Source organism: Chrysemys picta, chromosome 1, assembly GCF_011386835.1.
Source record: "Chrysemys picta bellii isolate R12L10 chromosome 1, ASM1138683v2, whole genome shotgun sequence".
NCBI lineage: Eukaryota > Metazoa > Chordata > Testudines > Emydidae > Chrysemys > Chrysemys picta.
Window position 1 is genome coordinate 297,053,345 of NC_088791.1, and position 25,250 is coordinate 297,078,594.

A 25,250-nucleotide genomic window follows, 5' to 3' on the forward strand; every position below is an offset into this window, starting at 1 on the left:
GAATTATAGACTAGTCAGTGTAACTTTGATACCTGGAAAGTTACTGGAACAAATTGTTAAACAATCAATTTGTAAGCACCTAGAGGTTAATAGTGAAGCACCTGGAAGTTAATAGAGTGATAGGTAATAGGCATTGTGGGTTTGTCAAGAACAAGTAACCAACCGAATTTCCTTCTTTGACAAGGTTACTTGCCTAGTGGCTGGCCAGAAGCAGTAGATGTGATGTATCCTGATTTTAGTGAGGCTTCTGACACAAGCCTGTCTGACATTCTCATAAGCAAACTAGGGAACTGTGGTCTAGATGAAATTACTATAAGGTGGGTGCACAACTGGTTGAAAAACCATACTCAAAGAATAGTGATCAATGGTTCTTCTTTCAGTTGTGTCCCTATAGTTGTTCCACTTCAGGTGCACATGCATCTCTCGAGCCCTTGATCGGAGATTTTCCATTTTCAGTGTCCATTTGGCCTGTGCCATACGCTCTGTACAATCTCATGCTGCACATACTGGGTATATAGAGCTGCGTGGAGAACCACCCTCGGTTCCTTCTCTGTTGTCTCAGGCCAAGACAGCATTCTAGTATTGTCCGCCTTGTTGAATTGAAGCTTCTGATGATGGCGCATTCCTTTCGAGCCATTTCCAAGTCAGGTAAGGAGACTGCCCCCTATACATGTGTCTCTAGACAGATCCAGTGCTCCTTCAACCTCAACTGAGGTCTCCGCTAAAAGGGGGAAGACTTCAGAGTACTCAGGAAAGGCTCCAAAGAAGATGGACTTTGTCTCCCACCACAAGGAGATGGCTCCCAGAAGGCCCCAATCTCCCACTAAGTCTATGGTGTCAGACACCTTGATGTCTAGACTCGGTACCATGGAGGTGATGGACTCTTCCTCCGGTACTGGCAGGGCTGGGAGATCCCGGAGCACTTCAGAGAAGCTTGGCTCCAGCTGGGCCCTGGTACCATTGGTGAAGGACAGGGAGACCCAGGACAGATGCTCCTCTAGAAAGGTACCATCTACTTCAGACTTGGTGCCTTCATATTTGGCTCCATTGGTACTGGCAAAATTGAAGTGCCAGACACCTTTGGGCCCAGCACTTGCATGCTCAAATCAATAGTACCATCCACTTCAACTGTTGCATTGGTATTGACACCTCAGTACCACAGGAATTCTTCTACTCCAGGGACTTGTCAGTGTTAGAAAAGTGGGAGTTCCTACTGCTTATGGGTACTGAATAACTCTTGATACCGAGACCCTGGTCTTTGGATTACTATTGCTTCCTGGTACCACAGGATTCTCCAGCCTTTTCTGTTCTCCTCCCTCTTCCTACCCCCACCCCCCCATTGTAGGACATTGAGGAGGATGAAGGAGACATTCAGTCAGTCTCCTCCTTATCAGTGCGGTGTTCCCCTTCACATCATTACAGAAACCCATATTTTGACAAGGATCCTTATTCACATCAGGGATGGTGGGATCAGTTCTGGATACCAACCCTTTTCCCATATCGGCCCTTGCAATGGCCATGCTGGAATCTTTGGGCAGTGTACTGGAAGCAGTTTGCCAGACCTCCAGCTCCATTGTACTAGGAGACTAGGGTTACACAGTCTCCTTCACCAAACTCCCAACATGTGGAGAACTTTGAGGAACAGGAGGCTAGGGGAGACAAAGAGGTCACCCCTCAAACTTCTATTTCGTTCTCATATCCGGATGAGGCAGTCATGCCTCCACCACCATCTACATATGACAATTTCCACCAATTCTCGGATCTTGTGAAGAGGATGGCTGATACCCTCCAGATACCTCTTGAGGAGGTTAAAGACTCACAACACAAGCTCCTGGAAGTTCTGCCATCGGCAACATCCATCAGGATTGCACTCCTGGATCCAGCAAAGACTGTGTGGCAAACTCCTGTCACCAGCCTGCCAATTTGTAAAAAGTATTATGTTCCCCCGCGATTCAGAATTTTTGTTTCCTCACCCTGCACTTAATTCCTTGGTGATGGATGCCATAAATAAGCATCGTAAACAGCATTACTGACCAGAAGAGGTTAGACCTTTTTGGCCGAAAGGCATACTCATCCACAACCCTCATCAGGCAATCATGGCCAAGTATGATTTGCAACAAGTTTGTAACCTTTATAGAACATCTTCCACAGGAGCGTAGAAAGCACTTCCAGGCCATCATTAAGGAGGGTTGATGATTAGCTAGAACCCCTCTCCAAGCATCCTCGGATGTCATGGACATGGCTGCTAGATCCATCTTCACAGCAGTTAGCATTATGGCTCCAGCTGTTGTGGTTCCTAGAGAGGTTCAGAATACTTTTGAAGACCTCCCGTTTGATGGTCTGAAGCTCTTCTTGGGGACTACAGATGAGTCCCTGCACACACTGAAGGACTCCAGGGCCACATTGTGGTCTCTGGGTATATACAATTCTATGAATAAGAGGAGATTTAGCAGGTCTCAAACTGCCCAGAGATCACTCCCAGCCCAGTTCTCTGGATTTCACAGACTCATTGAACCCACTAGAAAAAGACAAAAATTCCAGAGGAAAAGAGCTTCTCGCCCTCCTTCAGCAACACCCAGTCATCATCAAAACAACAATTTTGATGGGTTAGTCAAGGGCTTGACTCCTCTCTCACCTCTAGTTTGCAAGCTGCAACCTTTTGCGCACCTTCCCTCTTTTGGAGACCACCTTTCCCATTTCCAATAGGCCTGGTAGTACATTACAGCAGACAGGTGGGTTATGGAAGTTATAATATTGGACTACACCAGCCACTTTACGTCCCTGCCTCCCTCTCTCCCACCCACATTCCCCGTCTCTCTTCAAGGACCCCCTCTCATGAGACTATGCTGAGTCAAGAGATACACTCTCTCCTTCATTTAGGAGCGACAGAACTGGTCCCATTCCTTCACAGGTGGAAAGGGTTTTACTCAAAGTATTTTCTCATGTCAAAGAAGGATGGAGAGTGGAGACTGATTTTAAGTCTAAGACAACTGAACACATTTTTAAAGTCTCAGAAGTTCACGATGGTGACTCTGGCAGCTATAATCCCTTCTCTAGAGGCAGGAGATGGTTTTTTGGTCCTCGACCTACAGGAGGCCTATTTCTATTGTAGCAATATGTGTCCTTCCTTGCACACTCCCCATCCCAGGAAATACTCATGTTTCACTTTGGGCTAGAATCATTTTCAATATTCCATTGTGCACCTAGTAACTGAAACTGGCTTGGAGATTAATCAGGCTTGTTGTACAAAACATAATGAATGGTGGCTGTGTGAATGTTATGCTACAGTCGACACCAACAACACAAAAAGAGGCTGGGTCCAATTGAAACAAACAAAAAAAATTAGTTAATGAGGTGGTACGAATAGAAGATGTGGTATGTACCCTAGGATATTCCAATTTTTCTATACATGGACCTACTTGCCCTGGAAGCAATACAGGATTTTGTGTGAAAGTCACTAGCGCAGTCCAAATTGGAACCCAGGCCTTTTGGCAAACAAGCAGTGTCAGCACTGCCACTGAAATTATTACTCCTCCTGGAAACCCCCCACTGGAGCAATTACAATTGGACATGCATGATTTGACGGCAAGAACCAAGGAAGTATTAATACCCATAGCTCATTTTATCCAACAACAAATAGAAAAAGTAGAATGTGCACAAAGAGAGGTGGAAACACTTTGGTGGACAATCCCAGAGGCTGTTACTCTGCACCCAATAGTCAGGTTACTTAGTGTAATATTGATGGGAATACAAGCCATAACAGTAATTGCTCTGATGGTAATGTGTTGCTACATGCAACATCAAACCAAAAAAACCACAGTACAACACCGGGTTGAGAAAGGAACGGAACTAGCTATCAACCCTGCTACAGTTATGAATCATCATTATAAGGAATAATCAAATGCTTATCAATGTTTTAAATGTAAATGTTTGTACTTGTATCGTTCGTAAGTGTGGCTGGATATCTGTATACTTGGATACTTTGTGAGGTGTGTTGGACCAAATGTGTCCTATAAGGAATGTTTAAGGTACAAGCATATATATATATATGTGTGTGTGTGTGTATATATGTACATTATATACATATGTATACCAACTATTCACATTACTCATATATTATCATTGATCGCAAGTTATAGTGGGAATATATATGGTATTCATCTATTCAAGGAAGTGATCATGTAATCCCTCATATATATAAATCCCTATATTACTCTATAAGATATAAGGATAATACACTTATAATCCTGACCAAAGCCCTTCTCATCGATGACCAACTAAGTATAAAGGCCTCCTCATGCCGCCCAAAAAGTTATCAAAGACCAACTCTAGACCCAACATATCAGTCATGGTCATGGGCCTAACATTCCCAGGCTCACCATAAGGGACTAGACATAATTGGAAAATAAAATCTGTCCATCAGTCATACAAGGGAATGTGCAGACTAAGAGACAGATGGGGCATGAATGTGTGGATGGTAAAGTAAAGTGACCACATAAGTGTTTAGCCCACTGGGTCATCTTGAGTCCATGCATTATGCTTTTCTGGGACGACGGGTAAACATCCTCCCCATAAAAAGACAAAAAGTGGGAGAATGTAGTAGAAAGAGAGCCTGAAACATATGGCCTTGTATCAGAGGCTTGGTATGAGGCCTGAGGCCTGCACTAGAAGTAGTGGTCAAAGCTTTGCTGATATAAAGCAAAGTTAAGTTATGAGCAAGAGGCAGGCCCTGCTCACAGAGTCTGGGAAAAACAGGGCTGATATTGCAGAAATATACATTCCTAAGTAGTGCTAGTCACTCACACAAACACATTCCAGAAGGACCAAACTCATTCCCCAAAGATAACAGTAATACACTGACCTATCCTAAAGATGAGGTCAGGATTACAACATAATGGATAGAGGTATTTTGACCGAACCAACAGGTACAAGGTGGTGATTTGCTATGTCAGAAGGTGGCACCTAGCTACATCAGTGGGGCAATATGTAAGCTGTTTGCATTGGGGTATAAAGAGGTATCTTAGAGGGAGTGTCTCTGTCTGGCCTAGGGAGGAACGGAAAGTTCCTCCTTTCACTGAGCTGGTCCATTGTTACGGGCATACATGTATTAGTGATCTGGTAGAGTCTGCGGGATACTAGTACCATGCATTGTCAACACTAAACTTTGCTGGGTGCCTTCGTTTCGTAACAGATCTTATGGTCATTGGGCGCTTCACTCGAGGTCTGCTGGGCCAGCTACCTGCGCAGAGCTGGGACGGCATACAGAGGGAACAGACACAGCCAAACCTCTGTCAACACTGAGTACTTCCCTTCAGCCCTTCTTTGGCCCCAAGGATGTTCACAAAGGTTCTAGGAGTAGTAACTGTTTATTTTCAATGAAAAGCAATTTTTGTCTTTCTGTATCTTGATGACTACTCAAGAGCCAGTCTTAGGAAGCAGTACTAACTTCCACCTAGACATACTCTCTCTTCCAGGAATTGGATCTCCAGCTAAACGATATTAGGAAAAACTTTCCAACTATAAGGCTAGTTAAGCACTGCAGTAGGTTACTAAGGGGGGCTGTGGAATCCCTTTCATTCATGGCTTTAAGAACAGGTTAGACAGACACCTGTCAGGGATGTTCTAGGTATACTTGACCCAGCCTTAGTTCAAAGGGATGGACTAGATAACCTTTTGTGGACCCTTCCAGTCCTACATTTCTGCGACTCTATGGCTCTCCAGGATCATTGTTGCCTGGACTAATGAGCTAAGTTACTTTATGAAGCAATCTTTGCTTTATAAATTAGGAGCCCTCACATACAAGATGACATTGGCCTCATCCTTTCTGCTGATACCTCAGTAGACTTATAAACTGTGGTTTTCAGATTGATCTCTAATGTAGTGGCATGCAGACATTTATTGAAGAGTAGTGGAAGAAGGACCCTCCAGCCAGCCACACGCTAGTTATGCCAAAATATTCCTGAGGCAAGTTGTTTGACAGTCTAGAAAGGAAAAGCAATCTTTGCCATCTTCCAGACAGTTACAAAGAGGAGGAGATAGGAGAAGACATTCTTTCATCCCTTCTCTCATAACAAACCCTGTAGGAAATGTCAGATTTATAGGGCTTTCTGTCCTAGGGTAACTTGGGGAAAAAGTAGTTCTTCCGCTAAATCTTTAGATGTCATTTATGTGGAAGTGTATAATCACCTGTTTTGACTGTGTGGTAGGGTAGCCTTGGTCAGAGGAAAGACTATACTAGTAATTCTAGAGTATTGTCAGGTAACTAAATATATAGAAAGATTAGGTCTAGGTAGAAACTAAACATTCATTATTTCAAGAGGAAGCCTGTCCAAGAGAACTTGTAAAATAGGATGGAAATTAATTTTTATGGAGTGGCAACCGAAATCAAATTAAGACAGATGAGTCTTGAAATGATCAAAGAATAGGATGTGCAGTCAAGCTGGTAAAATAATGAAAACCAACATATATTCAGTTGCCAGTCCCAACAAATATAGAAAAGCAGGTGGCAGTGAAGCCATACTCTCCAGTACTTACTACTATGACGGGTTCCCCACAGGGTGCCACCTGGAACTGGGGTAGCACCGAGACCTGTGGCTCACCACCCTAGACTCCCTGTCACACTGTGTTGCTGTGGCAAGCTGCAGACCCGCTCCCGGTCCTATACCTGCTCTGGCATCCACACAGGTAGGGACACACCCAGCTGCAGTTACATGCAGGCTCTCTGACCAACCACTGCATGAACCAACAATAGAGAGGCTACAGCCAAAATAATCACCAGCTCCCTAGCCTAGGACCCCTGAGCTGTACTATGGTCAAAACACCGACCAGTATGAATGTATTACCCGGTTCGCCCCTCCCTCAATGTGGAGAGAAATATGCAAGAAGCGTGTGTTAAACCAAGCTGCGATTTTTCCCCAGACACATCACTTAACTGCACACTGGGTTTAGATTAAAACATAAAACAAGTTTATTAACTACAAAAGAGAGACTTTAAGTGATTATAAGGGATAGCAAACAGATCAAAGCAGATTACCTAGCAAATAAACAAAAATGCAAACTAAGTTTAACATACTAGATAGATTGGATATGAATTAGCAGTCTCTCACCCTGAGTGATGGTATAAAAAGACTTGCAGATTGTTAAGGCACAAGCTGCACTTGTTTTGCAGCTTGGTTTTCCCAAGTGTTCATACACAGGCTAGAAAGCCCTTTAGCCTGGGTCCAGCACTTTCCCCAGTTTACTCTTTGTTCCTCAGGTGTTTCCAGGAGTCCTCTTGTGTGGGGAGTGAAGAAACACTGTCTGCCTTATATAGCTTTAGCATTTGGTGGGAACCCTTTGTTTCAAAACTTGGTTCCCAGTACACTTTGTGGAAAAATAGTGATATCTCAAGATGGAGTCCAGAGTCATGTGGCCTGGTCACATTCCCTTGCAAACCTTGCTGAGTCATAGCAGACATTACTTACAGGCTGTCTGGAATGTTTATAGGAAGGTTACGTTCTTCCAGGGTCCATTGTCTTTGCTGATGGGTTATCAGCACTGTTTGGCTTCTTCATTGTTGTACCAGAAAGGCTAGTTGTGGGTGTCAACTAGAGTAAGCACATTTGAAATACAGATACATAGTCAATATTCATAACTTTAGATACAAAAATGATACATGCATACAAATAGGATAATCATATTCAGCAAATCATAACTTTTCCAGTGACACCTCACATGATCCATCTTGTACAAAATGCATCATAATTATGCAATACTCATATCATAATATCACTGTGAAGAATATGAGGTGCAGTGTCACAACTACTATATATGATTTTGGATAAAACGGGACCAGAGTTATGCAAATTTAAAGGCCCTGAACAAGTATGCATGTTCAGAATGGAGACTGATATCTGCACAAGCACAATATATAGTCATCTCTGGGCTTGAAGGACTCACTCACATCAGTAGGCTTGATGGCAGCATATCTTTACTTTCTGATCTCTAATCAATACAGGAATAATAGCCACTCCCAGTGCAGATTTCTCATATGATTTCCCCGATATCCAGAATGTTTGCAGACGTGCTAACCGCAACTCTGAGAATAGAAAAATGTCTGTCTTTTTCCTCTCTTCATTGTCATCCCAGTAACTTCAAGAAACTGCTGTTGACAGCCACAAGTCCCATTACAGACAAATTTGTATTGAAGTTGGACACAGTAACTTAGTTTACACACAAGACCATGTAAAACTCAGGCCAATCATAGACTTCAAAGTGGCCTTATTGTTTTGTATAATGGAAAGTTTGACTTAATACAGTTCTGTAGTATAATCCGTTATTCTTTGTTTATATGTAGGGAAGAGGAAAGTTGGATGAAAGGATCTGTTGAACCAGCCGGTATTTTATTAATTATGCCTAGAAATGCTGAGTCCCCAGATTCTCATCCATTGTAGAGCATTACCATTGCCAACCCGTAACATTTTAAATAGTCAGGTTCCTCTCTTAACCCTCTGCGAAAATCATCACGATTGCCTTAAAAATCATGAGACTTTAAAAATAATACATTTTTTTTGTATTTGTATTTGCCTTCTGGTTTTTGATCCCTTAAAATTCACATTTTCAAGCTTTTTTCTGTAACCATGAGGGCTAGAAACTTAAAAAAAAAAAAAAGAGAGAGCGCTATGATTCTCTCAAGCTGGGGCTTTAAGAAAAACATCAAATCACAAACCTTGTGATAAAATTGTGAGAGTTGGCAACACTGATCATTTCTGAGTGACTGTAGCCTCTACTACATCCTTTGACATCCTGTTCCATAGCTCAAAGCTTTGATTAAAAGTCTTGTGTGTAAAACTTGTAAGATTCTAAATATTTCCTATAGAATATTAACCCTGTGGGCTATATTCATGTCTTACTAGCTATGTTCTAATACATATATCCCCCAAAATATTTCAAATGTAAAACATTAAAGCTGGAAGCACAAGTACTTGGGCTGGAAACCTTTTCGTTCCAGTAAGTTAAATAGAAGGTCAAGCAAAGTTATTTAAAAATAAAAAGGAAGTTTAGATTGAAATTAGAGTATTTCAGCCCTCTGTTTGGTGCTTATAGTTGTGTGACTTTGATGCTACTTCTCTTTTGTCCTTTCTGGAATGACTTGTATCTTCATAAGAAAACCACCGCTATTTCTCAACTTCTCATGGGAAGAGGAACCGATTTATCTTTTCTTTTGCCTAACTATAGAGTGATATAACATTTTTGCTTACAGGATCCTCATGTTTTTGATCCAGGGATATACAAATAAAGGTCTTCTAGCACTGTGGCAAATATCTGTTATGCCAGGGGTTGGCAAACTTTTTGGCCCGAGGGCCACATCCGGGTATGGAAATTGTATGGCAGGCCTTAAATGCTCACAAAATTGGGGTTGGGGTGCAGGAGGGAGTGAGGGCTCTGGCCGGGGGTGCGGGCTCTGGGGTGGGGCTCAGGATGAGGAGTTTGGGGTGTAGGAGGGTGCTCCGGGCTGGGACTGAGGGGTTTGGAATGTGGGAGGGGGCTCGGGGCTAGGACAGGGGGGAGGGGAGGGGAGGGCTCTGGCTGTGGATGAAGGCTCTGGGCTGGACTGGGGATGAGGGGTTTGGAGAGCTGGAGGGTGCTCTGGGCTGGGGCCAAGGGTTTCGGAGGGTGGGAGAGGGATCAGGGCAAGGGTGCAGGGGGGTGGGCCCCGGGAAGGGGTCAGGGGTGCAGGCTCTGAGTGGCACTTACCTCAAGCAGTTTCCAGAAGCAGCAGCATGTCCCCCCTTCAGCTCCTAAGCAGAGGTGCAGCCAGGCGGCTCTGTGTGCTGCCCCCTCAGCAGGCACTGCCCCTGCAGTCCCATTGGCACGGGGGTGGTGCTTGGGGTAGAGGCAGCATGCGAAGCCCCCTGGCTGCCCCTACGCGTAGGAGCCAGAGGGGGGACATGCTGCTGCTTCCGGGAACCACGTGGAGCAGCGGCATGTGCACACGGACCGGTCCCCGACCCCGCTCCCCAGTGGAAGCTCGAGGGCTGGATTAAATCGGCTGGCGGGCCGGATGTGGCCCATGGGCCATAGTTTGCCCACCCCTGTGTTATGCCATATTTGGACTGCTATGCCTAACTTTGGACAACTTACCCTAAACAACTAAAACAGAGTCGTGTTTGTGGGTTTTTTAAAAGTTTTAATTCAAAATACTTTTAAAAGGGACACAATCAACTGGAAATCTAGTCAAATTAATTGATGTCATTAGTAAAAATAAAGAAAAAAAGTATACAGCACTCAGGGCCGGCTCTAGGTTTTTGGCCGCCCCAAACAAAACAAAACAAAACCCTCTGAGAGCGCAAATGCTGGAGCAAAATAAAAACCCATCCGAATGCCGCCCCTGGAATTGTGCTTGGTTTGCACTAAAAGCACAGCAGCTGATTTTTCCCCCCCTCTACCCATATTCTGAACATTTTTGGGAGCACGTTTTTTGGTGTATCCAGGTTTTGTTGCTGACCGTAGCTTACATCAGGAGTTATATTTCCAGTGTCTGGCAGTCATCTGTCTCACGGCAGGCAAAAAAAAAAAAAGGACTAGGATGATGCTTTCCCAACTGTCACATTTCCCCCTCATAGAATCCTGGATTCTAGAATAGAGCAAGGCATACTTCTGGAGGGGGGTAAGAGAGAAAGGGGTCAAAACAGGGAAATGGGAGAATGTATAGTACAGATCAGGCTAATACCGAAGACGGTCTACTACATACAATTGTTTTGTAAAGTACTACTTATGAAAATCTCTGTCAGTGAAAAGAATTATTACAGGAAATGTCAATTTTATTTCTGTCCCAGGACCGTCAGCCTGCACAACACCTCAATCTTCGAAGGGCTGAAACCAAGCTTCTGCAGTGCAACTCTGCAAAAGGACTTCTGTTCTTGAAATACCTTAGCTCAGCCATGTGGCGTTTAGGAGCTTTTGTGGAGCTGCGAAGCTCAGCCTGATATATATTTCAGTCAGTGCAATCCTGAAGGAAACCCATTCCAGCAGATGGAGGTCTCATTAATTTACCCATAAATGAGGATGAAAATTAGGGTTACCATATTTCAGCAAGCAAAAAAGAGGACGGGAGGAGCCCCGCCCTAGCCCCGCCCCTGCCACTCCCACTTCCCGCCCCCCCAGAACCCCCAACCCTCCCCCCGTTCCTTGTCCCCTGACTGCCCCCTCCTGGGACCCCTGCCCCTAACTGCCCCCCAGGACTCCACTCCCTATCTAAGCCTCCCTGCCTCTTGTCCCCTGACTGCCCCAACCCTTATCCACACCCCCACCCCCAGACAGACCCCTGGGACTCCCACGCCCCATCCAACCACTCCCCACCCCCTGACAGCCCCCCCCCAGAACTCCCAACCCATCTAAACCCCTCTGCTCCCTGTCCCCTGACTGCTCCGATCCCTCTCCCCACTCCTGCCCCCTGACAGCTCCCCCCAGAACTCCCAACCCATCTAAACCCCTCTGCTCCCTGTCCCCTGACTGCTCCGATCCCTCTCCGCACTCCTGCCCCCTGACAGCCCCCCCCAGAACTCCCAACCCATCTAAACCCCTCTGCTCCCTGTCCCCTGACTGCTCCGATCCCTCTCCCCACTCCTGCCCCCTGACAGCTCCCCCCCAGAACTCTCAGCCCCCCACCCCCCCGCTCCTTGTCCCCTGACTGCCCCCTCCTGGGACCCCTGCTCCTAACTGCCCTCCAGAACCCCACCCCCTACCTAAGATTCCCTGTTCCTTGTCCCCTAACTGCCCCCTCCTAAGACCCCCCCAACTGCCCCCCAGGACCCTACCCCTTACCTGTACCCTGACTGCCCAAAACTTTCTCCACTCCCCCCAAAAAGCCCCCCCCCCCGTTTCTTGACTGCCACCTCCAGAACCTTCCTGCCCCCTGGCCCCCTTACCCTGCTGCTCAGAACAGGGTGTTGGGCTCTGTGCGAGCCGGACACGTGGCTGAGCTCCCCAGCACAACAAAACCGGGTCCCTGGCCCTGCACAACAAAACCCGGTCCCTGGCCCGGACCGGACTGCAGGGGAGAGCTGCCCTTGTATCAGCACAAAGTGCTCTCGCTCCCGTTTTGCTACACTGCATGGCAGAAACCGCTCCCAGTTGCAAAAGGGGAGGGCTGCACTTTGTGCTGATACACTTGCTCAGAATGCAGGGCGGCTCCGGCTCCTCTACAGCTGCTCCGGAGTCCAGCCCGGGACTTCCCTGCAGCCCTCCCAGCCACTCGGTCTGCTCTGCCTGTGGGGGAAATCCCGGACATTGTGAGTGCTTTACAAATTCCCCCCGGACGCTATTTTTAGTACAAAAAGGAGGACATGTCCGGGTAAATCCGGACGAATGGTAACCCTATGAAAATGAGCAGACTAGTGATAAATTATGCACTAGTGCTGCTTTTCTGTGGGAGAGGTTTGGGTGACAGAAGCTGGGGAAATGAGCAGTAAGGTGAAATCTTGGCCCCAGTGAAGTCAATGGAAATTTTACCATTGACTTCAATGGGGCCAGGATTTCAGTTTAGCTATCCAACCTGTTCTTAGTTCCTGTTTCATGTGTTGTGCTATGGCCTGCCAATGAGACCTTTTAAGTGTTAAGATAAGGACAAATATGAAATCTCCACAAGATCTCTGTAGCCTGGAGCTGACAAACTGTCAACTGGAGGAACTGAAAGAGTGCTATCAGGAAGATAAAATATGCTGTAAATCAAGAAAGTTCTGAAGTCCCATAGACAGTAGCTGATAAGAAATCTCCTAGCTCAAATTTTTCTCATTGATGTTAATGGCAAAACATCCATTGACTTCATTGTGAACAGAACTGGACATACCGGTGGTTTATCTGTTTCATAGTGACTATGGAAAATCGAGATTGAAGGACAGAGGGGGAAGTCTTCATTATTTAAACTTAAAAAACAATCAGACTGCCAGATTTACAACTAGAAAATTGTCTCATCTGAATTGCTATGAATGGTATAAGTGTATTTTCTAGAAAGGATACAGCGCACTGGGGATCCCAGTTCCTCCTGGCCGTCCTCACTGAGCGTGTACATATACACATCCTCCTTCAGAGCCCACAAGGAGTGCTCTGGGTTCTGAAAAATACAGAAATAATAGGTTTACAATAACTTAATATTCCGCCCCGATTATGATTTTGTATCAGTTTTACACTGGTATTTCCGTTGACTTCAGTGGGGTTACTCATGGTGTATACCGGCATAACTGAAAGCAGAACTGGGCACTTGGAAATAAAAAGACCACAACTCCACTTGGAACCTAAAGTAATTTCCCTGCTATTTTGCTTTGAGATGGTGAGGTGTTGGAATATGCACAAGTGAAGAATATTTTTATTCCATATACCTGAAATTCAATCTGGAAATGGTCTGTTTTTCCTTACCACTTGCCAGTGGCATTGCATGTTGAAATTTGAAGGTCATCTTGGGTTTCATTTGCTGCTTGTCCAGTTATTTAAAATTCTTGGAGTATTTGAAGAAAAATATAAATATTTAAATATCCTCCACACAATATTAGGGTATCTATGTATTTTAGATTTATTTAGGTTTCATTGTTAACTTTAAGGTTTTTGAGAGATTCTTTTTGAATATAGAATTAGTAGTAACTTAGGTAATAGGATTTTTAGATCCTGGAGACAAATGGTAAAAGTTTCATGTATACAAGAAAGATGTGAAGTTACTTTTGCCAAACTTACTTTCTATGAGACAAGAGTTTTACCTGTTGCTCCACTTGAATGTCATCAAGTTGATTCAATAAAAGATATTAGCTCACCCACCTTGTCCCTTTAAAGAAAAATAGCATTTTTAAAGGTACCTGCCAATTGGAGGTTCTCAAACTTCTGTGGATAAAGAGAAATATCCTCCCATAGAACTACCTCTTGTTCCAGTACTCCTGATCCTATTGTTTGCTTCTCAAAAGATTTATTTGTGTGGACTACAAGGAAGGGCTTTGCAGAACCACTGTTTTAAATCGTTTTCTGAAAAATAATCAAGATTGCTGGAGGAAATATTGCATCAAGACTCTTGCAGGTGGTATGGAGGTTCAAATAAAGTTTAGGGTTGCCAACCCTCCCGAATTGGCAGGAAATCTCCTGGATTCAGGCTTGATCTCCCGGAGGCTACTGAAGCCAGTCCGGGAGATTTTAGGCTGCTAAAAATCCAGTGGCACAGCAGGGCTAAGGCAGGCTCCCTACCTGCCCTGGCTCCACTCGGCTCCCGGAAGTGACTGGCATGTCCGGCTTTTAGGCACAGGGATGGCCAGGGGTCTCTGCATGCTGCCCCCTCTCCCCCGAGCGCTGACTCCAAAGCTCCCATTGGCCAGGAACCGTGGCCAATGGGAGCTGTGGGGGCAGAGGCAGCGCGCAGAGCTGCCTTGCCGCCCCAAGCCTAGGAGCTGGACATGCTGGCTTCTTCTGGGAGCTGCCTGAGGTAAGCACTGCCTGGCTGGAGACTGCACCTTCTCTTGCATGCATTCCAACCCCCTACCCCAGCCCTGAGCCACCTCCTGCACCCAAACTCCCTCCCAGGACCTACACCCCTCATGCACCCCAACCCCCCAGCCCTGAGCCCCCTCCTGCACCCAAACTCCCTCCTGGAGCCTGCACTGCTCACCCCCTCCCACACCCCAAACCCCTGCCCCAGGCTCAGCCTGAAGCCCGCTCCTGCACTCCGAACCCCTTGGCCCCAGCCCAGAGCCTGCACCCCCACCCTCTGCCCAGCCTGGTGAAAGTGAGTGAAAGTGAGCAACAGAGGGAGGGGGGATGGAGTGAATGGGGGCATGTTATCAGGGAAGGGTTGGGGTAGGGAGCAGGGCAAGGGTGTTTGGGTTTGTGCGATTAGATAGTTGGCAACCCTAATAAAGATGTGTACTGCTAGGTTACAACTTCATCACAATTCAGGTTATTTAGATAAATTATAATCGGGTGGGTTTCTTTACCTTGCTTGTAGATGAATATCTTAATTGTGTCATCAAAAAGTAACACTTAAGCATTTCACAGCATCCCTCAGTAATTAACAAGATTCCTTTAGCTTCTTTGAGAATCCAGGATCACCTAACTCATATTTCAATATGTGATATTTTTTGACTCCGTCACTTACTTGGGCTAATCCATACTATATAAAGAATGAAGATTAGCATGTTCCTTCCATTCTGTGGTATTTCTCAAATCTCTCTAAGATATAAACAGTTAATGCAGATTCATGATGAAACACTAATTCTAGCATCGACTCTAGGATTGGGTTACAGAATTACAGCTTGTGGTTGACCCAGCAGATTAAAAGAGTAGATTGGTTGTTAGTGAGTTTGCCTTCAAGGATTGAAAGGAGTGAAGTTGTAGCTGGGAGAAAGGTTGACAGATCAGCTTTTTGCAGCATTGTTTAAAGAGTAGCAACAGTAACATCTCCGAGAGAATGATAAATTGGGAGTACAATGGAGAAAAATTTACTTAGTAGATGTTAGAAAATGTTAACTAAAATATATTTTAATATAAATAAAATTTGTATGAAACGAGGAAAATATTAAGAAATTAATTTCAGCATGTCAAGATAAAGTGTATTTATTATTGTCCAATTCTTTGAGCTTTACTCTGTAATTTTAAGAATATTCAGTTCTGCAAGATGCGTATAGAATCTCTCTGCCTGTATCTTGAAATGTCTTGTTCTTCTTCAGAGAAAACAGACTAACATTGTCACTGGCCAAAACATTTCATGCCTTTTTGGTTAACCTAATTCTGACTGAATTACCACTTCCAGCTCTCATGGAGTATTTTATCTTGATTGTTGAATAACTGCTTGTAAAATAAAATTGATTAGCTGTAGACATCTTATTAAACTCTGTCAGCAAACTGCTCAGAAGCCATGCAGATGTTTCTGCTTTGAAAGCTACTCAGAATATGATTACCAGATTTTTGCCTGCCGTAAGCAAATATTAGGTTGGTTGAGATATGTAAGCTTGACACACTCAATAATATGTCAGACACAAAAGTGTCAAAATCAGAACCAACGCCTTGTAGAAAGAAAGAAGTAGAGGTATAAAATGTATTACTACACTGGAAACTTTGCCAGTATCTTTAATTTTTCTTGTTTCTCTCATTTCCACACAATTTTTAGACTCAAATACTTTTTAAAGCAAATAACCATAATAAAGATTTGCATAAAACGCTTTGTGCATTTTTCCTTCCAAGCCTTGATATAGTACCATGCCAACAACTTATTTCCTATAGGCCGAACTTCACTCTAGTATTTTTTTTGTTTTAGACAATATGAAGCATTTTTAGGATGTATTTATATTCTGGGCTCTAGAGTCAGGAAGTGTTGGAGGAGTTAGATAGTGCTAGTATTTAAATAGTGTAATTTTTAACATCCTTGCTTATGTTAGGAAAGCAGATCGCTTTCCTGTCTCTAGAGTTGAGCCCTCCCTCCGCCTCCCATATTTGCAGTGCAACCTGGAAATTCATGTTGGCTCCATGTTCCTTTGTGGGCGTATTGGGTGTGTGTTTTTGGGTTTTGCTTGTTTCCAGAATAATCAAGGCTTTTCAGAGAACTTAGGAACAAACTGTGACTGCCTTCTTTCTAAAAACTGCTGACTGCAAAGTTTCCAAGAATAACAATTTCCTTACATATGCAATATGTATAGGGTGACCAGATGTCCCAATTTTATAGGGACAGTCCCGATTTTTGGGTCTTTTTCTTATATAGGCTCCTATTCCCCCCCCCATCCCAATTTTTCACACTTGCTGTCTGGTCACCCTAAATATGTAGGCTTGCTCTTCCAAGAAATTAAAAACACTTGAGACTTGAAATGGCGTTACACAGCAGGAAGCTTTAACCAAAAATCTAAACAGAAAGAGGTGCCATATCTAGCCAATACCTGAAGAAAATGAGTGCTTTTTAATTTGAAGGATACACACAGTCTCAATGTTTTAAACAGTCACAATTAGAATTTTCTAGTATGATAGCAGTGTTTTTTGGGTACATGTGTGGTTCAAAAAATGAGCTCAAGTTTTGTTACTTATCTCCCAACTTAGGCTGCAATGAAATATACTTGAAAATAGGGTTGCCAACTTTCTACTTGCACAAAACCGAGCGCCCCTGCCCCTGCCCCTGCCCCTGCCCCACCGCTTCTCTAAAGACCACCCCTGCTCACTCCATCCCCTCTTCCTCTGTCACTTGCTCTCCCCACCCTCACTCACTCGCTCATTTTCACCAGGCTGGCTCAGGGGGTTAGGGTGTGGGAGGGGGTGAGGGCTCTGTCTCAGGGTGCAGGCTTCGGGGTGGGGCCAGGAGTTTGGGTCGCAGGAGTGGGCTCCAGGCTGGGGGTGAAGCTGAGGGGTTTGGAGTATGGGAGGGGGCTCCAGGCTGAGGCAGGGAGTTGGGGTGTGGGAGGAAGTACGGGCTCTGGGATGGGGATGCGGGTTCCGGGGTGGGGCCAGAAATGAGGGGTTCAGGGTGTGGGAGGGGGCTCCGGGCAGGGGGAGAGGGTTGGGGTGTGGGGTATGTGTGAGGGCTCTAGCTGGAGGTGCAGACTCTGGGGTGGGGCTGGGGATGAGGGGTTTGGGGTGTAGGATAGTGCTCCGGGCTGGGACTGAGAGGCTCAGAGGATAGGAAGGGGATCAGAGCTGGGGCAGGGGGTTGTGGTCTCTGATATGGGGCTGGGGATGAGGGGTTTAAGGTGTAGGAGGGGGCTCTGGGCTGGGACTGAGGGGTTTGGAGCATGGGGGGGCATCAGGGGTACAGGCTATGGGTGGCACTTACCTCAAGCAGCTCCAGAAGCAGCGGCATGTCCGGCTCCTACATGGAGGCACAGCCAGGCAGCTCTGTGCGCTGCCCCATCCACAGGCGTCGCCCCCACAACTCACATTGGCCGCAGTTCCCAGCCAATGGGAGCTGCGGGGGTGGCGCTCGGGGCCAGGGTAGAATGCGGAGCCTCCTGGCTACCCCTATGCGTGGGAGCCAGAGGGGGGGATATTCTGGCTGCTTCCCAGGAGCCGCGTGGCGTGGAGGCTAGCAGGGAGCCTGCCAGCCCTGCTGCGCGGCACCACCAACTGGACAGTCAATGGCCCAGTCAGCAGTGCTGGCTGGAGCCATCAGGATCCCTTTTCGACTGGGTGTTCTGGCTGAAAACCAGGTACCTGGTCAGCCTACTTGAAAATAGAGCAACATACTGAATCTTGAAGAATTTATTTTCTCCTGTAACCTAATTGGTTCATTCTTTAAAAACTATAATTGTTGCTATATGTTGCTTTTTAAAAATCTGTTTTAAAGTCAATTTCATCATTATCATTTCCAAGAGGCATGGTTCAGATTGGGTAAGGCACAGTGTACTTACTGAGCTGGATTTTTCACTTTGAGAAATTACTCATAGGAATTCAGGTTGTTTCTTCTGAAGTCTGGGGCCTCTCAGGGCTGCCCAGAGGCTTCAGGGCGCCTGGGGCAAAGCGGGGGAGCGGACATAAAAAAAAGGCACCACCCGCTGCGGCGCTTGTACTCACCGGGCGGCGCTCCGAGTCTGCGGCAGCGGCAGGTCCTTCAGTCGCTCCGTGTCTTTGGCAGCACTGAAGGACCCGCTGCCAAAGTGCCACAGAAGACCCGGAGCGACTGAAGGGCCCGCCGCCAAAGTGCCGCTGAAGACCTGGACGGCCACCAGGTGAGTAGCCAGGGAAGGGATTCTCCGCCAGGGCTCGTGGGGCCCCTGTGAGGCCCGGGGCAAACTGCCCCACTTCCCCCCCCAGGGCGGCCCTGGGGTCTCTTGGCTTTAATTTAAAAAAGAAAGTAATGCTGCATGAGACTTGCACAAATACTGTAGTCATACTGAAATGTAAATACTGCGGAGATCCAGACAACAAATCTAATTATTTCAGGTACAAATGTTTCTCACTGATGATAGTGGGAACACATCTATTTGTTTCTGAGTTCCATTTAATCGTAGGCACTGAATATTAACCCTTTAGTTCCTGGGAATGATTTTTCTTTGTGCTAAAGACTATTATAAAATGTGTTGAGTCCTACACAGAAATACTTGTATATAACTGCTATGGGGACATTCCAAGCCATTTATTAGAACATGTTCAGAAGTAATCTTGAATGGCTTTTAAAAACGGGTTTAACACAGTTAGGTTAAACACACAATTGATGCAACTACGTTAGCTTGAAATTGTTTTTTAAAAAGGTGTTTGGGGCTCGGATTTTAGTCAGGGCAAACTAGTCTAGAAAAATCTACAACTGACAATTGCTTTTCTTTTAATTATTGGTGTGGAAGGTTGGCTTACATGTAGAGAGCTACAGGGCAGCTGAGTCATTATCTAAGTTGTTTGCAGAATCTTATCACTGGTTTGCTTAATATCTTTGAGCTAGCCCCATTAGTGCTTACCACTTAGAACTAAGGTCACTATCTTTGCATTATGTCTACAACATACCGTTGTGGTTAAAGTTTAAATGTGCAAAAAAATGGTTTGCAAGATGGCTAGTGAAATGAGTTTGGATTCCCTATTCCGTGAATGCCAGGAAAAGCACATAGTACTTTATAGATCCGTTTTTTTTAGTTGTAGCAACTCTGACTTTTCTCATCAATTGCTGCGTACAAATGTTTGCCTTCACTGTGCGAATGCTGCTAGCCTTTTGTCTCCTTGTTTCTCAAATGTCTTCAGGCTAGATACATGCAAGGTACACCTTGCACATTCCCTTGTTCAGGAGCTGCTGGTGTCCCCAGTGTAGGCAAGGGCAGCTTGGTGGTAGCACTAACTTGCACCCTGTTGCAGTGGCCCCTATTCATGGGTGCAGAACTGCTGGGACATGACATAGCCCGGCTACACCACCTCTCATTCCCAAACTGCATTCCCCTCCTCTGGCTCACCCCCAGTTCGAGGGCTATTCCTAAGAAATGGTGAGGTGATTATTATACCTCCCTACAGCCCCTTTGCATCAGTCTAGCTGCTAAAAATCACATAGGGCAACTATGAATTTGAGCCTCTTGCTTCTGTAGTTCCCATTATACTTGAAATGCCTTCTCCAGATCTCTTCATCAATCTTCCTTTCTTTATATCCACCCTAAAAATCACTCTGTTATCTCACCTACAAGACATGAATGTGAAGAAAAGAAAACAAGTGAAACAAGAACAATTTCTGTATTACAACATTCTCTGATAGGTATTGTCTCCTTCCTTTGTTGTTTGACCTTTACTTCTAGTGCCATATTGAATTTAGACTGTAACCTTTTTGGGATGCTGATCAGATTTTATTACAAGATGTCTAGTACAGTTTTCGATGCTTGAAAATCACTGAAAAATGAATTGTATTTAGTGCTTACATACTTACCAAATAGATAGCACTTACCATGGTGTCATTGGTTTAACATGTCTGCCAATCTTCAAGTGTAGTTTAGCAACTCTGTATTCACATTTGAGAAAAGCAGGGAGGTTAATGAAAAGTTAAGTGCAGCCAAATTCAGCACTGGTAAAAGCAGGTATTGCTCTGCTGGCGTTAAACTGGGGATGTAGCGCAAATTAGCCATTTTTCACTTTTGCATAACAAATAGGTGATACTGGTATTTGGAATAAAAAAATCTCATGAAAAAGACTTCTCTCATCTAGTCTGAGCTAAGCAGCAATCATAATGATTATATTCTTCTGCTTCTTTGTCTCCTGTTTTTTTTTTTTAACCCATCTGCCACGGTCTTAGCTTCTAGCCAAAGAGATTAAAATTCTTTATAGGACAGGCTCCCACGCAACTTTATGGTAGTATTCTGTTTTTGAAATTAATGTTGTGTTAATGTTAAACAGAGGAGATCAAGTTATAGTATTATTCCAACATACCAATAAAGTACAAAAAACCTTGTCCTGTTAAATAAACGAGCAATATGCACATTTTGAGTTAAAGAATTAAAACAAATCAGACTGTATTAACATCTGAATGAAATCCTCAGCCCCGCTTTTGTTATTGTTCCTTTGCCTGAAACCATACAGAAAGCAAGCCCAAATAGGGTCATATTTTGCATGCATCCAACTTTTATTCACCTCCAACTGTGTGTAAAGTCACTAAAGTAGGGTTGAAGATAGGCAGATTAAATCAATGAAACCATGATAAGGTCTATCCAATCGGTTGGAAATTATGGTCTTTAATCTTCAATTCTTTTATGGGATACGCGGTTTAGGTTTGGAGAATTAAGTTATCATTGGGTTAGTCAAGATTTTGTTTTGGCAGGCCTAAATTGTTTCATCGTTCTGAATGCTAGTGGTTTTGTTAGGCTTTTCAAAGTGTCTTTGCAAATGAAAGTGAAGCTTCTACCAGTGCTGGGCAACCTACGGGCCTCATGCGGCCGCAAGACAATTTGTTTACATCGGCCGCCCACAGCTCCCAGTGGCTGTGGTTCACCGTTCCTGGCCAATGGGAAGCAGCAGCTGGCCTGCGCTGCTTCATGCAGCTCCCATCGTCTGGGAACGGCGAACCGCGGCCACTGAGAGCTGTGGGCGGCCGTGCCTGCGGACGGTCGATGTAAACAAACTCTCTCGTGGCCCGCCAGCAGATTACCCTGATGGGCCGCAGGTTGCCCACCACTGTTCTAAACCCTTACAACTGCCATAGGGATTTTCACCTCTGGCAGAGTGAATACAAAGTGGTAGCTAGAAGCAGGTTCTTGCAGCTTCTTTTTAAAGCTGTTAATTTCAGATCTATTCTTGCTTTGGATGAAAGGAACACATCCAATTATTTTATATTTTCCAAAGATTTCATAGCTTCTTAATATTAAAATATCTGATTTAATTTACTAATTTCATAATTATTTTTAGTTGCTTAAAAGTTTGGCTACACTATATATTTCAGATAGTTTAGCAATAGCCATAGTACTAAGATACATTATGGAGTCAAAGCTTGAAAGTGTGTTAGGAAATCATTTAAATGTTAAGAAATCTAAAACCTAAAGAATTAGAAACTTTTTTGTTAAGGTGAAAGATCTCACAGATTTACTTGTTCTTACTCTGAGCCTCACAAAGATTCAAAAATATTTGATTTCTTTGACAAATTACCTAAAAGAAGATTAAGCATTGTTGTTGTAATTGGTGGACTCTGAAACCAAAACAAGCACCCAGTCCTCATGAATGCAATTCTGAATTGTGTACATCTGATTCAGAAAACTACTGATACTTAAAGGATATTTGAATTTTGGCTGGGTGCATATGTTAAACTTTTTTTCTTAAAACTCAGTTTCTGAACTCAGTAAAGTAGTATTACCATGGCAGCATGGTCTAATGGTTAGAGTTGGGGGAGGACAACTGAGAATCAAACTTCGGCTCTATTCCTGACTCTGACAAGTTAGTGGTACTAGATCATGTCTCCATTTCCACCTCAATAAAATGGGGCTGTATTACCTATCTTAGTTAGCACTTTAAGATCCCCAAAAGAAATGCAATGTTATTATTTTGTTGTTTGAATTCGTACTATGTATCCAGTGACATCACTCAGATTCTTGAGCAAAAAATTTACTCGGGTATTTTAAAAAATGTGTGCACTAAAACTGTTCATGGGTGGAGAGGTTACTGATCTGAAATACTGTTTAAAAGATTTGAGAAGCAATATAACATCTCAGATAAAGTGAGTAAAGTTACTTTACAAACAAAAGTCACTGAGATAAACCTTATCAATAGATAAAACTGAGTCTTGGGTACAAAGTTCTTTTTTTAAGCATTGATTATTCCAACCGGAACTCGTGGATAATGACCTCATTTTTTGCACATTCAAGAAAAGTCCCTAGTTTTAGAATATTATTGTACTCTAATTAAGTCTCAGTGATTGCACTATTAACCCCTGTATTCAGTGGCTCATATCTTGGCTCAAAAAATTAGCATTCAAGAGATCAGATTCCCCAAAGACGTAATTTGATAAATATATTTCATTTTTTGAAAATAGAGAAAAACAAAGGCAAATACATAACTTAAGTCTGTCTATAACCAAAGTCAATTCAAATACATTTAAAGGGATGTAAAAATAGGAGAAAAGCAGCCTACTTGGAAAGAACCCAGAACTCCTGTTTCCATATGCTTAACCAGTAGACACTCTCTCATTATGCTGAAATTTGGTCTTCCGCTTTTCTGTTTTCCTTCCATCTCACACACCTCTCCACCCCCAGACTAGCTGTTTGCCTTAATACATTTTTTTTACTTCTTTTTCATCAAGAAGAGTATTTTCCTCATCATAGATATTTAAAATCTGAATTGAATGGGTACAGGAATCTCCCATCCCCCTTGGCTAGTGGAATTGTTATTCATGTCAAGGGAAGAGGGGAAGCTTGAAAAATGAATGACTAATTGCTCCAGGAAGGGGATTTACCTTCTTCAGGAGACAGGAGCAGCATTGACAGCAGGAGGGACTGTTGAGAGGAACTGAGGCGTGATGTAGGTGAGAGAGTGAGAAGCTGAGGTAACAGTTGTCTGTTTGGACATGTGTGGGAGTTCTAAAGGTGTAATAGGCAAGCAAATCATAGTCATGTAAATACTTGTAGTTACTGAGAAAAGTCATGCAACCAGCCCCCATCACCTGGTTGGCCTGCAGATACTTGTATAACTGAGAAATAACTGCAGTCATGAGCCAGTAACTGTACATAATTTCTCTGCTGTGGCTTAGACAGTGCCGGTATTGCCAAAAATCATGGCTTGGAAATTATGAGATTGTAAGAAAAATATATGTTGGGTTCTTTTTGTCTTCTGGTTTTTGAACCTGCAGGATTCATGTTTTCAAGCTCTTCTCCACAACCATGAGAATCTTCTTCTTCTTCTTTTTTTTTTTAATGAAAATTGAGATTCCATTGGGATCACCTGATTCCAGGTGCTAGGGCTTGAGAAAATCCCCCAAATATCCTGAGATTTACACTACAATCTCAAGAGTTTGCAACACTGCAATTCCCATTCAGAATAATAGAGCTGTAGGGGAAAAAACCGAATACCAGTGTTTGAAGTTTTTTGCCTTTATGCCAGACTGGTGCAGCTGGGATGACCAGTTTACTTTACATTTGCTTGTGAACCTACAAATCAGTGCTGTGTTCACATTACAGACTCCTTTGTCAATTTTGCTATTATAAATGCGTTTGCAGTCTTTTCATGTATATTTATAAGTAACACATTCATCTATAGAATTTGATGGACCTTGAACAGACAAGCAACACATTCAGTATATGTAAAATGTTAAGTCCATCAGTGTTGATGCTCTCTGCTTCAGATTAGGGGTAGGAAAATGCCAACTTCCCACGTTTTGCTCATCCATATCTGCCACTGTTTACTACCTGACTAATAATGCCTTTTTACTTCCAATACAAAGCTTAACACCACAGAAATAGATACATCTCTCTTCTCCCCGTTATTCCTGACTCGATATTGGTGGCTGGGTTTTGGTGTCACGTTACTGAAAGAGTATGATTGCTAAGCAGGAGCCCCCTGCTGAAGTCGACATAAACAAAAAATCCAGCACATCTGTATTTTCAAGACTAGTTTAGTGCTATGGTGTGAAGCAAGAATATGTTCTTCATGCATTTCTAAATAGTTCTACCAACAACTTCACAGATAAGCCACGAGGAACCTGAGGTTCTGCTATTGATGATGACAGTGTGAGATCCTTGCTTCATCCATCTTCTTCACTCCACTTGTACCCTCCTCCCACTGTCCTTCCCCATCACCTCTCCGTTATCTTTGATCTTAGCAGGGTTCAGACTTCCTCCTTCCTCCTTAGCCGAAAGTACCAGTAATCAACCTACAATCCAAAAGGAGATCTTAAGTGCCTTTGAACTGCAATTTGATGCTCTTGAGTCTTTCTGTAATTAACACATAGCAGCTGAAATAAGCCAGGAAGCACTTGAACTGGAACAGGATCAGTCAAAAAAGGAGGAGGAGCACAGGACCATCACACTGGCCTTTTCAAATCCTAACTGAGGGTTATGGGGGAGGCAGAATGTCCTTGAACTGGCTAACTGAAGCCATTGCCAGAGGAAGTGCAGAGTGAACACTAGAAATAAATAGAAACATAGAGCACTTGAGCAGTGCCCCAATTGTTGATGTGACCCTTGTCAGATAGTCAGTTTCCCAGTGGTTTGAGCATTGGCCTGCTAAACCCACGGTTGTGAGTTCAATCCTTGAGGGGGCCACTTGGGGATCTGGGGCAAAATCAGTACTTGGTCCTGCTAGTGAAGGCAGGGGGCTGGACTCGATGACCTTTCAAGGTCCCTTCCAGTTCTAGGAGATAGGATATCTCCATTAATTTA

At 44.1% G+C, this 25,250-nt stretch overlaps 1 protein-coding gene across 5 annotated transcripts in view; it reads left to right on the top strand.

The window, feature by feature from the left end:
- Positions 1 to 25,250, top strand: part of RB1 (RB transcriptional corepressor 1) — a 155,672-nt gene that overhangs the window by 106,400 nt on the left and 24,022 nt on the right. The window contains exon 18 of one of the 5 annotated variants that reach the window (XM_065593715.1): positions 10,818 to 25,247. The exons of 3 other annotated variants lie outside the window; for them this stretch is intronic. In XM_065593715.1, coding sequence (XP_065449787.1) covers positions 10,818 to 10,967 — 150 coding nt within the window. In that variant the 3' untranslated portion in view covers positions 10,968 to 25,247. Of the gene's footprint in view, positions 1 to 5,191; positions 6,991 to 10,817; positions 25,248 to 25,250 lie in introns of those variants that run through there. One more of the 5 variants, XM_065593712.1, reaches the window with a different exon arrangement.